Source organism: Leptodactylus fuscus, chromosome 5 (genome assembly GCF_031893055.1).
Source record: "Leptodactylus fuscus isolate aLepFus1 chromosome 5, aLepFus1.hap2, whole genome shotgun sequence".
In the NCBI taxonomy this organism is placed as follows: Eukaryota; Metazoa; Chordata; class Amphibia; order Anura; family Leptodactylidae; genus Leptodactylus; species Leptodactylus fuscus.
In genome coordinates this window covers 140,020,813-140,034,771 of record NC_134269.1, presented here as the reverse complement: position 1 = coordinate 140,034,771, position 13,959 = coordinate 140,020,813, and the positions used below count along the sequence as shown (strand labels likewise).

At 39.4% G+C, this 13,959-nt stretch overlaps 1 protein-coding gene across 3 annotated transcripts in view; it reads right to left on the bottom strand.

The window, feature by feature from the left end:
• PAWR (pro-apoptotic WT1 regulator) overlaps positions 1–13,959 on the bottom strand; it is a 70,470-nt gene that overhangs the window by 14,831 nt on the left and 41,680 nt on the right. For all 3 annotated transcript variants that reach the window (XM_075274304.1, XM_075274306.1, XM_075274305.1), the window contains exon 3: positions 7,338–7,460. In XM_075274304.1, the coding sequence (XP_075130405.1) occupies positions 7,338–7,460 (123 nt within the window). The remainder of the gene's footprint in view (positions 1–7,337; positions 7,461–13,959) is intronic.

The following is a 13,959-nucleotide window of genomic DNA, read 5'->3' as shown; positions in this document are numbered from 1 at the left end:
TCCAATGTGTCTAGGTAGTCATCCAAGTCACAATTATATAGAAAAACAATCCAACTAACCTAATAACACTTGTACTGTTCAAGTCTTTATTGGGAAAATTAAGTAAACATCCATAGTGTAGAGAGAAAAGTAATGGAACCTCTGTGTAAAGAACTTCTTTAACCTGTAAACTTATGTGGCAATAAATTTAATAGAAGCATTGGGAAAATCCAGGTGGTCTCACGCAAACTTAATATAGACTGCAATGTTTAAGGAGCGTAGCAACAGTTCTTAATTCTCATCATTTACAGGCAACTCTTCTAACCAAGGATTGATGAACACTCAGTTAACTTCTCTTATAAGATGTCTTCTAAGATCTTCTGAAAGTTGTTTGCCTTGAATAATGGTTCACATTAACTTCTTTTTGAGAAGTACATCTATCCTTTAGTTGAACTTTATAACTTTTCTTTCCACTGTACTAACTACATAACTTAAAATTGTCAGTAACCAGGGTTAGTGTGCCTTTATTTAATGAGCAAAGGCCATGAATGCAACTACATCTTTTGGCGATTTGCTCTTGGAGAAGTCAATAACTCAAAAGGTTAAGGAAGATGTCCAGTTTCTGCTATTGATGGCCTATCCATAGGATAGGCCATCAATATTAGATCTGCAGAGGTCCAAAACCAAGGACTTCCACAGATCAGATGTACCAAGACAGCATGTCTCAAAGTATTGTTTACATGCCGGGAGCCATGCTGCTCACTTACTGAAGTTTATAGGCACTGCTGTAGTACTACACCTGCTGCTACAGTTTGCAGAAGTGAGCAGCTAGGCTCCTGCAATGTAAAAAATACCAGGAATCAGGCTGTCTCAGTACAGCTGATCTGCGGGGTACAATAACAGACCACCATACGTCAATCAATAGCAGAGACTGGACAACCCCTTTAACTTACCTTTCTCCTTGCAATGTACTTAACATTCTCAATAAAACACATGAACAGTTCAAGTGTTTGTCTATTAAGGCAGTATTGAAATATAAGATTTTTTTTTTTTTAAACAAGCACTGATGGAACAAAATGTGTCAATCAGCACTTGCTCCGCACCACCATATTACACAGGTCCATACAGAACACATGCAGGAAGAATCAACCGCTGAAGATATTTTCTCAATGTGCTTTCATTGTTTGCCAGCAGCACAGCCCTTGTTACAAATAAATTTAATAGAAGCATTGGGAAAATCCAGGTGGTCTCACGCAAACTTAATATAGACTGCAATGTTTAAGGAGCGTAGCAACAGTTCTTAATTCTCATCATTTACAGGCAACTCTTCTAACCAAGGATTGATGAACACTCAGTTAACTTCTCTTATAAGATGTCTTCTAAGATCTTCTGAAAGTTGTTTGCCTTGAATAATGGTTCACATTAACTTCTTTTTGAGAAGTACATCTATCCTTTAGTTGAACTTTATAACTTTTCTTTCCACTGTACTAACTACATAACTTAAAATTGTCAGTAACCAGGGTTAGTGTGCCTTTATTTAATGAGCAAAGGCCATGAATGCAACTACATCTTTTGGCGATTTGCTCTTGGAGAAGTCAATAACTCAAAAGGTTAAGGAAGATGTCCAGTTTCTGCTATTGATGGCCTATCCATAGGATAGGCCATCAATATTAGATCTGCAGAGGTCCAAAACCAAGGACTTCCACAGATCAGATGTACCAAGACAGCATGTCTCAAAGTATTGTTTACATGCCGGGAGCCATGCTGCTCACTTACTGAAGTTTATAGGCACTGCTGTAGTACTACACCTGCTGCTACAGTTTGCAGAAGTGAGCAGCTAGGCTCCTGCAATGTAAAAAATACCAGGAATCAGGCTGTCTCAGTACAGCTGATCTGCGGGGTACAATAACAGACCACCATACGTCAATCAATAGCAGAGACTGGACAACCCCTTTAACTTACCTTTCTCCTTGCAATGTACTTAACATTCTCAATAAAACACATGAACAGTTCAAGTGTTTGTCTATTAAGGCAGTATTGAAATATAAGATTTTTTTTTTTTTTAAACAAGCACTGATGGAACAAAATGTGTCAATCAGCACTTGCTCCGCACCACCATATTACACAGGTCCATACAGAACACATGCAGGAAGAATCAACCGCTGAAGATATTTTCTCAATGTGCTTTCATTGTTTGCCAGCAGCACAGCCCTTGTTACACAGGATGAAGTGCTGCTGCCAATCAATGATTTATTTATTTTTTTGTCCTACTGAAAGCCAGTGATCACCTGATGAACACGCAAGAGCTTTTACATCAGGTGATCATTGGCTCCACTAAGGTCCTAATACATATTCTGTTTTTAATTGTGTTAAACACGTGTGATGTTTTTCTCACATCAATGAACAGGAGGAGCTGCAGATGGATGTATAGGTTTGTATGGATATCATTTATATTTTATTCACCAAAATCTCTGCTCTTTCTTTGCCAAGGAGGCGGTCTTATCAGTGATTGACAGCTATCTCTGTACATATCTCTGGCCATACAGAGGAGGCTGTCAATTATTGATGATCATTTATTTAGCAGTGCACTGATGCATAAAACTTAACATTTATTCATTATTATTATAAAAAGTGCTCACAAACAATAACTTTAAAAATTCCAATATTGGAGATAATACATAGAAAAATGCTCATATGTGCTAATGAGCCCACAAAATAGAGATTTTTTGGCAATGTCACTTTAAATGATAACCATAAAGCATACTGACCACCAACTGTTCGTTATAGTCTGCCTAGTAAGATGACAAAATGAACGGTCTTACCAGATGTCAGGAGTGGGAGTCTCATTCAGGACCAGGCCCATCACAGGAGGACGTTCAATCCCTGTTGTTTACCTGCCGATGCGTGCTAGCCCCCATTGACTCCAGCCCTGACAAGGGCAGTCCCAAACTAGCCCTCAAGCAAGACCCGTGGTCCGTGTAATTGGAACATATGACAATGGAGCATCGGAGGTGAGAAAAATATTGCAGCGCCACTGGGATATTCTAACCCTTGACCCAGATATAAAAGCGGCAGTTGGAGATAGACCACAGATAACGTTTCGCCGGGGTAGATCCCTGCAGGATCGTCTGGTGCATAGTCACCTGAATATACAAAAGAATCCAACATGGTTGTCCCCACCAAAGGGTTGCTTTAAATGTAGTGGATGCTCTACCTGCAAAAATCTGGAGACAGGCAAACAATTTTTTTTCTGAGGTTCTGAAAAAAGTCTTTGAAATCAGACATTTCATATCATGTAGATCAAGAGGGGTGATCTATAAGATCACTTGTCAATGCAAGTTAGAATATGTAGGCAAAACAAATAGGGAGCTTAGAAGAAGGATTGGTGAGCATCTGGGGGACATACGAAATCAGAGGGATACACCAGTTGCGAGACATGTTAATTCCTGTCATGGGGGAGATTTAAACTGTCTACGATTTATGGGTATTGATCTGGTTAAGCCACATCAAAGGGGAGGGGACTGGTCAAAAATGACGTTGCAGCGAGAAGCCAAATGGATATTTAGATTAAAAACGGAGTCTCCACGGGGTCTGAATGAGCAACTAAATTATTGCTGCTTTATCTAGGAGATTTTTGGGTAATCTCTTTAGCCGTAAAAATTCTCGGCATCTGAGTTCTAGTTTCTGTGAAAACTACTAAAAAGTTTATTTCTTAGGGTATGCGTACAGACCAATAAAGAGGGACAGTATCTGGTTTAGTAAATGCTTAATGAGCAATGAGGTGGATGAGGTTAGTTTCACAATATACTCACCGTTCCTAGGAAAGTATGGGGGATGGGGATAGAAAATTGTTGAAACTAGGGGTTATATGTTTGTTTATAATTGCTGGAGTGCACTGATTGGATTTGTGCAAACCCTTTTTCCTCATTCAGACGTCTGTATAGACAGAGAAGCGCTACTGCGCATGTACGGAGTATGCTGTGAAGCTCCGTGCGGCAAACTACTGCGCATGCGCGGGATCGGGAGTGCGATCCCGTGAGACATGAATACTGGGAGTACGTCGATACGAGCGGCGTCATGAGTATGCGCGAGATGGCGCCAAAATCGGAATGGTATCCATTTACCCCCTGGCAATACAGGTAAGGGGAGGAGCGCCACAAAGGTATTTAAAGTTCTTGATTGGAGTAACGGGTGCTGCCAGTGTCACTACACTTAGCGAGCGCTAGGAGATTGAACTATCTAGATGTCCTACCACTGTGGGCATGAGTTTGAGATGAGAGGAGTCTGCGGTTAGCAGTTTAAAGTAAGGTCCCCTGATGAGCGGTGCATTACTGCGCTGTGAAACGCGTAGGGACAACTAGGGTCTTGCTTGAGGGCTAGTTTGGGACTGCCCTTGTCAGGGCGGGAGTCAATGGGGGCTAGCACGCATCGGCAGGTAAACAACAGGGATTGAACGTCCTCCTGTGATGGGCCTGGTCCTGAATGAGACTCCCACTCCTGACATCTGGTAAGACCGTTCATTTTGTCATCTTACTAGGCAGACTATAACGAACAGTTGGTGGTCAGTATGCTTTATGGTTATCATTTAAAGTGACATTGCCAAAAAAATCTCTATTTTGTGGGCTCATTAGCACATATGAGCATTTTTCTATGTATTATCTCCAATATTGGAATTTTTAAAGTTATTGTTTGTGAGCACTTTTTATAATAATAATGAATAAATGTTAAGTTTTATGCATCAGTGCGCTGCTAAATAATTGATTTACCTGTTGCAAATCACGTCCCAAGACATTGTTGGGGAGACGTGAGGGCTCGATATTTTTGCTGGTTTATCAATTATTGATGATCGGCTATAGCATTAAAAACAGCAGAGATTTTTCGATAGATAAATGACAAGCTATACTATATTTCCCCACAAAACTATACTGTATATTAATGTGCTCAGCTTCACCTACTCCATAAAATGCTGCTTGCAGATTACACTGCATTTTCCTGGTGACAGGAACACTTTAATCCCGGAATATGACCTTACGTTTTAGGAAAAACAGGCACTGACCTATAGAGAGCTACTTTCTAAAAATGACGCTATAAAAGGTGATGCAAAAGCTCTCTTTTTGCCATCAAGGAGGAGTTATTTGAATAGGCAGATGTGTAGTAGCACTGTTACCATAGATTTTTATTTATTTATTTTGTAGATTGTGAACCATATAGGGATCACAATGTACATTTTTCCCTATCAGTATGTCTTTGGAATATGGGATGGAAATCCAAGCAAACACGGGGAAGAACATACAAACTCCTTGCAGATGTTTTTTTTTGGTGGAATTTGAACACCAGGACTCCAGCGCTGCAAGGCTGCAGTGCTAACCACTGAGCCACTATGTAGCCCCCACTGTCACTATAGATTGATGATCGGTAACAAGCGTTCCTACTAATCAGCCAAAAAAACTTTCAATGGGGCCTTAATTGTGACGCAGAGAAACCGTTCATTTCAAGGTCTTACTTACTTTTTCTTGCAATTGTAGCCCATATTGGCACAGTGAATAAAACAGGCAAAGCTCTCTAGAATTAATATAAAAATTAGCTCTCCCCAGAAGAGGTCATGTTAGTGCAATAGTTTTCTTCCTTCTAGAGAAGAGCTAATTTGATTTGGCCTTTCCGACTCTACAATCATATATATATATCCAGTATACTTCATGGTAATGTAATAAAACGGTAAATAATGACAACTTCAACTTGTTTCATTAACATTAATTCTAAAATCTTGTAGTTAGTCATTAAGAATGGTTGATCTTACCAAAATAAGTATCACCATTTACAACAGCTACAGGTAAAGTAAGGTTTAACTAGAATAATAAAGGAATTGTGTCTTGTGGGTGGCACTTTATAGCAGAATCTATATTCATATTAGAACTTGGAGTGACCTTGAACATGTCTACCTGCCTATGTATAGTACAAATACATTACACTTATCTGTGACTGAGATTCTGACTCACATATGTGTGACTGAATGACACTGAGTAAACAGCACAAACCTGGAGATAATGGGAGGTGTTCAGATAAAGCTCCTTTTCAGATCATGGGCTGCGTCTGGTATTGCAGCTCAGCACCATTCACGTGAATGCTCTTTCGGTGGAGTTGAGCTTTAAAACTAAATGCTAACCTTTAAAATACAAATATATTTGTAGCCAAGTACATTTGTGGGTCATTTTGTGCAGTTGGCTGGTCTAATTCTCTGCCCTTTCTATCCTTACAGGTTTAGTGGGTAGTCCTACATAGTGACTGACAGGTGTGGACACAGAAATAAGAGTCAATCACTGAGTTGGGCCGCTCACTGGAAGCTCAAGGCCAGAATAAGTGGTGGTTTATGGTAATAAATTACAAGATCTACAGAATCTTTACCTACATGCTGTATTTTTAAGACAACAAGACACATCCGACTATTAGACACACCCCAGCTTTAGGCCATTTTACATTGTAAAACATTATAGTATTTTACATTGTGTCAATCTTCCCTGATTTGCAAATGAGGTAGAAGAGTCCATGTCACTGGCATGCTTGTGAAGATAAAGGGGATTATTAGCTAAGAGTTTGCTCCTGCTGCTCACAAAAGGCACATAAAGTCCCATTAGTGGCCTCCAAATGGTATAATGATCTATCGGGGCCACTGCACAATATCATGGGACAATATATGAGTGTATGTGGGGAAGGTATAATAAGGAGCATTAATATACTGTGTAAAGCCAATAAGGAGCATTATGCTGCATGGGGGCACTAATGGGGCAATATATAGTGTGAGCGGCACTAAGGAACATAACACTATGTTGGGGGGAGGATCTAATAGCATATACTAGCCGACTGGTGCCCCATCAGAGTATATTGCTCTTTATTACCACACATAGTATGCTCCTGAGTGCCCCCAAACAGTATAACCCCCCTTAGTAACCCCACACATTATAATGACAGTTTATTGCTGCCACACAGAACTGACCCAAACAACAGCATTCACACCGTTTGCGCATATTGCTCATCTACTTCACTCTCCCTTCTTTGTTGCCAGCCCATCACTGTCCATAAAACCCTTCGACCACTCACAGAAGAATGCCTTTCTGATGGAGACAGGGGAGAGGCTAGAATAGTTCAAAATAAAAAATGTGCTTGTCTATCTTGACGCGTCTGCTGCCTCTAATCTCTGCTGTGAATTAGATTCTAGCTTGTCTGGTGATCAGGACCATCCCCCCACCTCAGAAAACCCATTTAATATAAAATATTTCCTTTAAAAAATACACCAAAAATATGACACAAATGTATAGAGTGGTTAGAGGGACTGTACAAAACAGTGCTAAATATTCTCTTACCGACTGCAAATAGTCATTTGGATCTATACTTAAGGATTCATTCTGGAGGGTGTTTTGCTGGGTAACCGAATCTTCTCTCTTTCTTTCTTTCTGTCCAGATTCATCATCATCATCTTCAGGGCTCTGCATACATAAAACAGAAGAATTAACTGATCCATTCAATGTGAGCTTGTGATAAAACATAATGTACTGTAAGGCCTGCTTCACATCTGATTTCGGTATTCCATTCAGGGAGTTCGCATGGGGACCCCCCCGAACGGAATACCGAACCCATTGACAAGCAGTGAGCTTATGAAAGCACAAGGACCCCACAGACTATAATGGGGTCCGTGTTTTCCGTGTGGTGTCCGCACGGAACATGGGGAGGGAAAAGTAGTTCATGAAGTACTTTCCTCTCTGCATGATTTGTGCGGACACCGCGCAGAAAACATACGGACCCCATTATAGACTATGGGGTGCTTTCATTGCTCACCACTTGTCAATGCATTCGGTATTCCGTTCAGGGGTTCTCGATGCGGATTCCCCAAACGGAATACCGAACGCAGATGTAAACCAGGCCTTATTTATAGAAGATGCCTATCAATGTATTGGAATTTTAAAAAACATCTAATATTGAAAAAAAAATTGGGGGGTATATGGAGCTTTCACTCAGTAATATATGAAATATTTCATTCAGACCACTATTACAGGGCACCTCTACCTGATAATCATGTATCGATTGTGAGAATGGTTATATTACCAGAAGTACTTTATGTGATTGGGAATGGTCCAAAATGTATATCAAATAGGTTCTTAGAGATAAGTATCAAGAAACTGATATGGGGCAAATAGGTAAGGATTAAGCAAAAGGTTTTTGCAATATCCAGAGGAATACCGAACACCGGCCATTCCTAATTTTACGTTGCATTAATTGGTTACTTAACCACATTTCTTAGGAGAAGAAGAGAAGTCTGATTGAACTCTTTAGTTGGCACAATGGAATAATAAGCCAGGTCGTAATATTTTTAAAGCTTAGATTCAGAGTGGATTTCTTATGGGTGTATGTTAGACAAGGCATGAGTGATTAAACAAAATAGGGGTTGCTTTATTCTAGAAAAAAAAATGTTACCAAATGTTAAAAGCAGTCAGATTAAAGATGGATTAAAATTTGTCTGGACTCACAAAAGGGTAATAAAGGACTTCTATGTTATATTCTAAGCGTAAAAGGTATTGGTTGGATATCCTTATACTTATAGTACTTCTACAGGAAACAGTTGCGAGGGGATGGATGGATCTTAATTCTTTTGTGCATTTCATAACATATTTGATATGCTGTTTGAAATAAAAAAAATTGAAACAACAAATGACTATCAGTTGTACAAAGTCCCAAAAATATTAGAAATAAATAGTACATATAAAAGGTTATAAAGATATATAAATATATAAATTATGTTGTATGAGCATTTGTTTCCTCTTCGTTCTATTCTCAATGTACACTGTACAATGGCTGGCCAGAAATACCATCCCATTACCTTGAGCACAGCCTGGAGAAATGGGCCAAAATCACTTGGATATGAAATCCTAATTTACTGTGGCGGCGCTCACAAAACACAGAGGGGGATTTCATTTGCCCGGTGGAGTAGAAGAGAATAATTAGACATTAGACTGTGAGATGGTATCCTCCGACAGCCTACACAGGCAGCAGTTGCTCTGTAAACATGTTATGACACACTGCAGATTCTCAAGTCACTGACATGAGAGGTCACATGGGTTACAGACTTTATACGGAGAATACAGCAAAAAGCGCAAGAATCTCTTTATTTTGTCAAGGCAAACCTTGCACAGATTTTTTTTCAGACTAAATGATAAAAATAAACTAACAAGAAACCTAAAAATAATAGAGTAAAATAAAGTAAATGTATGCCCCCATCATCATAATAAATACGTGTATATCGCACAAGAATAGGACTACTATAATACTGCCTGTATGATATACAAGAATCTGCCATTTTCAACGTCAAGATCATCAATTACATTGGATTACATGGAAAAACAGAAGGATCTCAGAAAGCCTACGTCCACAGAAGGTTTGCAGTTAGTTCTCCAAGATGTATGGAACTATCTGCCAAGTTCCTTCAAAAACTGTCTGCAAGTGTACCTGGAACAATTGCTGCCATCTTGAAGCCAAATGGTGGTAACACCAAATATTGCTTTGATTTAGATTTCTGTTTTGTGCATTCACTTAGTTTATGTTTGTCATTTAACAAAATACAATTCCTAAAGGGATTCTTTCTGTCTAACATTTGCACAGCACTACTTATTGTATGTAAGGTGTTTGGGGAACATTATCCAGACACAAACACTAGGTGTTGTAGCTAGAGGTTCAATTGTTGCAAACAAACATGTAAATGACATTTTGTGACATTGACTATGCAGATAGTAAATCATCTGTGTATTTTACAGTGACAGCAAATAAGAAAGGAAGCCATTGAAAAGAGGACACTCAACCACTATTTCACAGTATTATCAAGATACAGTAATCTTTATTGATAGCAAAGACCAAGCAACTAAAAACATTTTATAACATTCATAGAACTGGGTGACAGTGCAAGTCATTGCACGGTCTATTTACTACATATAACTGATCACCCTCATCCACAAAAAATCTCTGTCCAATTTAAACCATCCTCTCTGTTCAGTCAATGACTGGAGATTAATATACTCTACTATAAGAAACTAACTCTCCCATCTCCAAGATTCCTCCCGGGCCAGGCCACTTTTCTGGAATACTCTACCATTGACAATCAGATTACACAGTTCAAAGCGCATGCTAAAGACAAATTTCTTCAAGAAGGCCTGTTACATTTCCTAATTAAACATTTCTGCCGTTAGACTCCCTAAAATGACCCCCGCACCCCCCCCCCCATACAAACACACACATTCTTTATCCCACAGGACATGGTGCTTTTATTGCAATGGATGCCCAGGCACTTTGGATCTGTTCATAAAAGGACACTGGTGATAGCATCATATAGCTTTATTTGTTTTGTTAGGGATCACAATGTACATTTTTTTCCCTATCAGTATGTCTTTATAGAATGGGAGGAAATCCACACAACACAGGGAGAACATACAAAATCCTTGCAGATGGTGTTCCTGGCAGGATTTGAACCCAGAACTCCAGTGCTGCAGTGCTAACCACTGAGCCACCATGATGCCCCAGCTTTATTTGTGTAATTACAGTAACCTTTATCATATGAATGGCTGGACCATTGTATAAATAATGCTACCTCCTATGCCACCCCTGCTACCTCGTCTGTCACCCCCTATTCCTCATAGATTGTAAGCTCTTGCGAGCAGGGCTGTCACTCCTATTGCGTGAATTCATTTATTATACCATAATGTCTCATTTTGTCTGCACAATTTGTATAGTGTAGATGAATAAGTCTTATATAGTCCTAATAAAGAATATAAAGCATAATATCCAAATGCAAGACAGAAGATATAGAAAATACATCAACACACAAAAATTTACGACGTGTTTGATAACAAATAGCGCTCATGCCAAATTCACAAAAGTCTGTGTGTTACTCTTGTAGGAGACAAAGCATTTTGCACAATTTGCAGGGAACAGTTGAAAATTGTTCAACACTTTTTAATGTTTTTGCTTTTTCCAGCTGACAGGTATCCATTAGTAACTTTACCTTGTTGTAGGACATAATCTGTAACTATAGGAAAGAAAATAATTTCGCAGCATAAACCACGTACTCAGCTGCATACAATAAACGTGAACTTTGTACTTTTGCACATCATACAGTCATAAGGACACCATTGTGTAAGTTACAACATAAGCTGCAAAGAGAAGAAAGCAAAAAGTGACTGGTGCTAGAGTATAATCTTCCTATTAATCTAACTGTACTGAGAATCAACCAAATAACAACCTATGCTTACTGAGTTTACCGCAGATCATCCTGGGAGGTCTCAACTTCTACCAAGGCTTAGCCATTTCTCAGACTGAATTACAGCACTTACTGCAGTTTCAGGGGAGAAACCTAAAAACAAATCTTGTGCCTGTTCTAGAACAATATATGCTAAGTCTAGGTATGTAATATCCTCTCATATAAGGCAATTGATAAGCCATTAGCCATGACCATTAGTAGGCTGCAACACAATACTTGGTGTGGCCGCAGGTAGGAGCCCAAATGGTTAATGAGAGAGAACGCATCTTAAATGTGGAGACTTCTACCTACTATACGCTTAAAAACAATGGGGGAAGATTTATCAAAACTAGAGCAAAGGAAAATCTAGACTATGTATATCCCAGTGCTATTAGTTGTCCATATACATTAAGCATATCTATAAAGTTCTTGTTCATCTGATAGATGCCAAAAGGGTCTTGTTGGAATCCTTTGATGCGCCACTGGCAACCAAGACATGAGAAGTGCACAGATAAGGCCCGATTCACATCTGCAGTCGGTATTCTGTATAAAAAAGCAGTTACCTAAGGAATCCTGCGGACCCCATAGACTATAATGGGGTCTGTGTGGTTTCTACTCGAAAAATGCAGAGAGAAAATATTTCATGCGGATAGGGGAACGGAATGACCCAAACGCAGATGTGAATCGGGCCTAAAGCAGAGGACAGTTTACCTCAGAGCAGGCTTGAGTTGATGTAACCATGGTTCACAGTGAGTGTATTTAGGGTATGGGCAATGTGACCGTTTATCCTAGCGGCTTATTTCCATACAGCACTTTTTTGATCTACATACATTAGATACTCATAAGGACATGGTTAAAAAGTTTTTAAAAAAAACCCCAAAAAAACCCAACAAACTATCGTATAAGTGGTGGCTTATGAGAGTAAAAGGCGGTGACAGGTTACCTCTAGTATTAAGATTTTCCTTATAAAATACACCACTAAAAATGAAACACGTCAGCCACGGTTCTGGTATTAGAACAATGTAGGAGATATAGCAAATCTATTTCCCCTTCATTATAGGAGTTTGCTGAACTTTTCACTGACAAGTCCCTTTAGAGACATATGTAGTTCATTAAACGCGTTGCAATAACAATAAATGTACATGATAATAAATGTAGCCCAATGTCTACTCTGAATGTGGAAATGTAAAGCATGTGCTTGCATTATTCGGTGGATTTTGGGAAGTGAAAAAAAACCATTCCTTGAATATCTATTGGAAGAATGTTCCTCAGATGTGGTGGTGAAGCAGCTGCCTTATAAGGTTAAAGCTTTGTACTCTTAGCTCACAATATTGTTCTTATCTACGTCCGGAGGAGATTTTACATTGCACGCTTCTTTGCCTGTGCTTTATTATTATACAACATACTAGTAAGAAAAAACACTTTCTCCAAAAATAATCTTTAGTAAATGGATAACACAGAAATATATTGTGCCCAGTTTACAGTGGTGCTTCAAAGCTTGTGCACCCTTCAGATATTTCTAGATTTCTGCATAAATATGACCTAAAGCTACATCATATGAGTCCTAGATAAGTAGATAAAGGGAAATCAAAGAAATCAGTCAAAAATATTAGGGCTAGTTCACACAGTGTTATTTGGGCCGGATTTTGACGCGGAATGCATCAGAATCCGGCTCAAAAAACCGCCTCCCATTGAAATCAATGGGAGCCGATCATTTCCTTTTTCCACGAGCGGTTTGTTCCCGCTCGCGGAACAAAGAAGCGACATGCCCTTTCTTCAGGTGGATTCATCCGCCTCGTGACATCTCCCAACTATGCCCATCATTTGGGCCTAATCCGGAGCGGAATGCCACGACTGGATGCTGATGCACTGCCCCGGCATCCAGACGCGGCTAGCCGTTTTTGAGACTGGAATCTGAGGTGGTCTCCGTGTGAAATTCCGGACCAAAAAACTCACGTGTGAACTAGCCCTTAGGCTTATCTTCACAGCATGGAGGAGAGTAAATAAACATATTGGGGCGAATTCATTAAGAGTGGGGGCTCGAGTACACTCCGGCCTCTTAATAAATCATACACACTCTTGTACCTTACATGGGCACTCTACGCCAGTCAGGAACGGCTATATATTATGTAGAAAATTTGTTGGGCTAAACCATGTGCACCCAAGCCCACCTTGGTCTCCGTAGAAAGTTGGAAGTTGTACATTTGTGGCGCATATTGACTAAAGATCCACTTAAACAAGAATTCTGGCATAGAGGGAATAGTAAATTCACCGCAATATATCTAGAAGCGTTTTCATGTCGTTCATATCTGTTAGTCCATTCAGTAATAAGATACAACCTATAATATACCCTGACTAGATGCCAAAGTAATCTTACCTTACTACTTGAAGAAAGTATATGATATTGAGGCAGACTGATCAAAACTGATACACAGTAAAGTGGTGCGGCCGCCATTGTCAACCAGTCAGTGGCTGCTTAATATTTCTATCAGGATTTTGAAAAATGATTCTTTCCAAAGCAAGACTACTAGAGGATTCTGGTCCATGAGCCTTCTATTTGTTTGTACAGGATTTATGAACTGGAGATAGAAATGCTATAAACTGCAGCCACTGAAACGCTGACAGACTTGGAGATCAATTTGTATTGCAGCTGAAGTTAACAGATGAAAAGTCAGAAACAATTTGGGTTTGCTGAGAATAATATT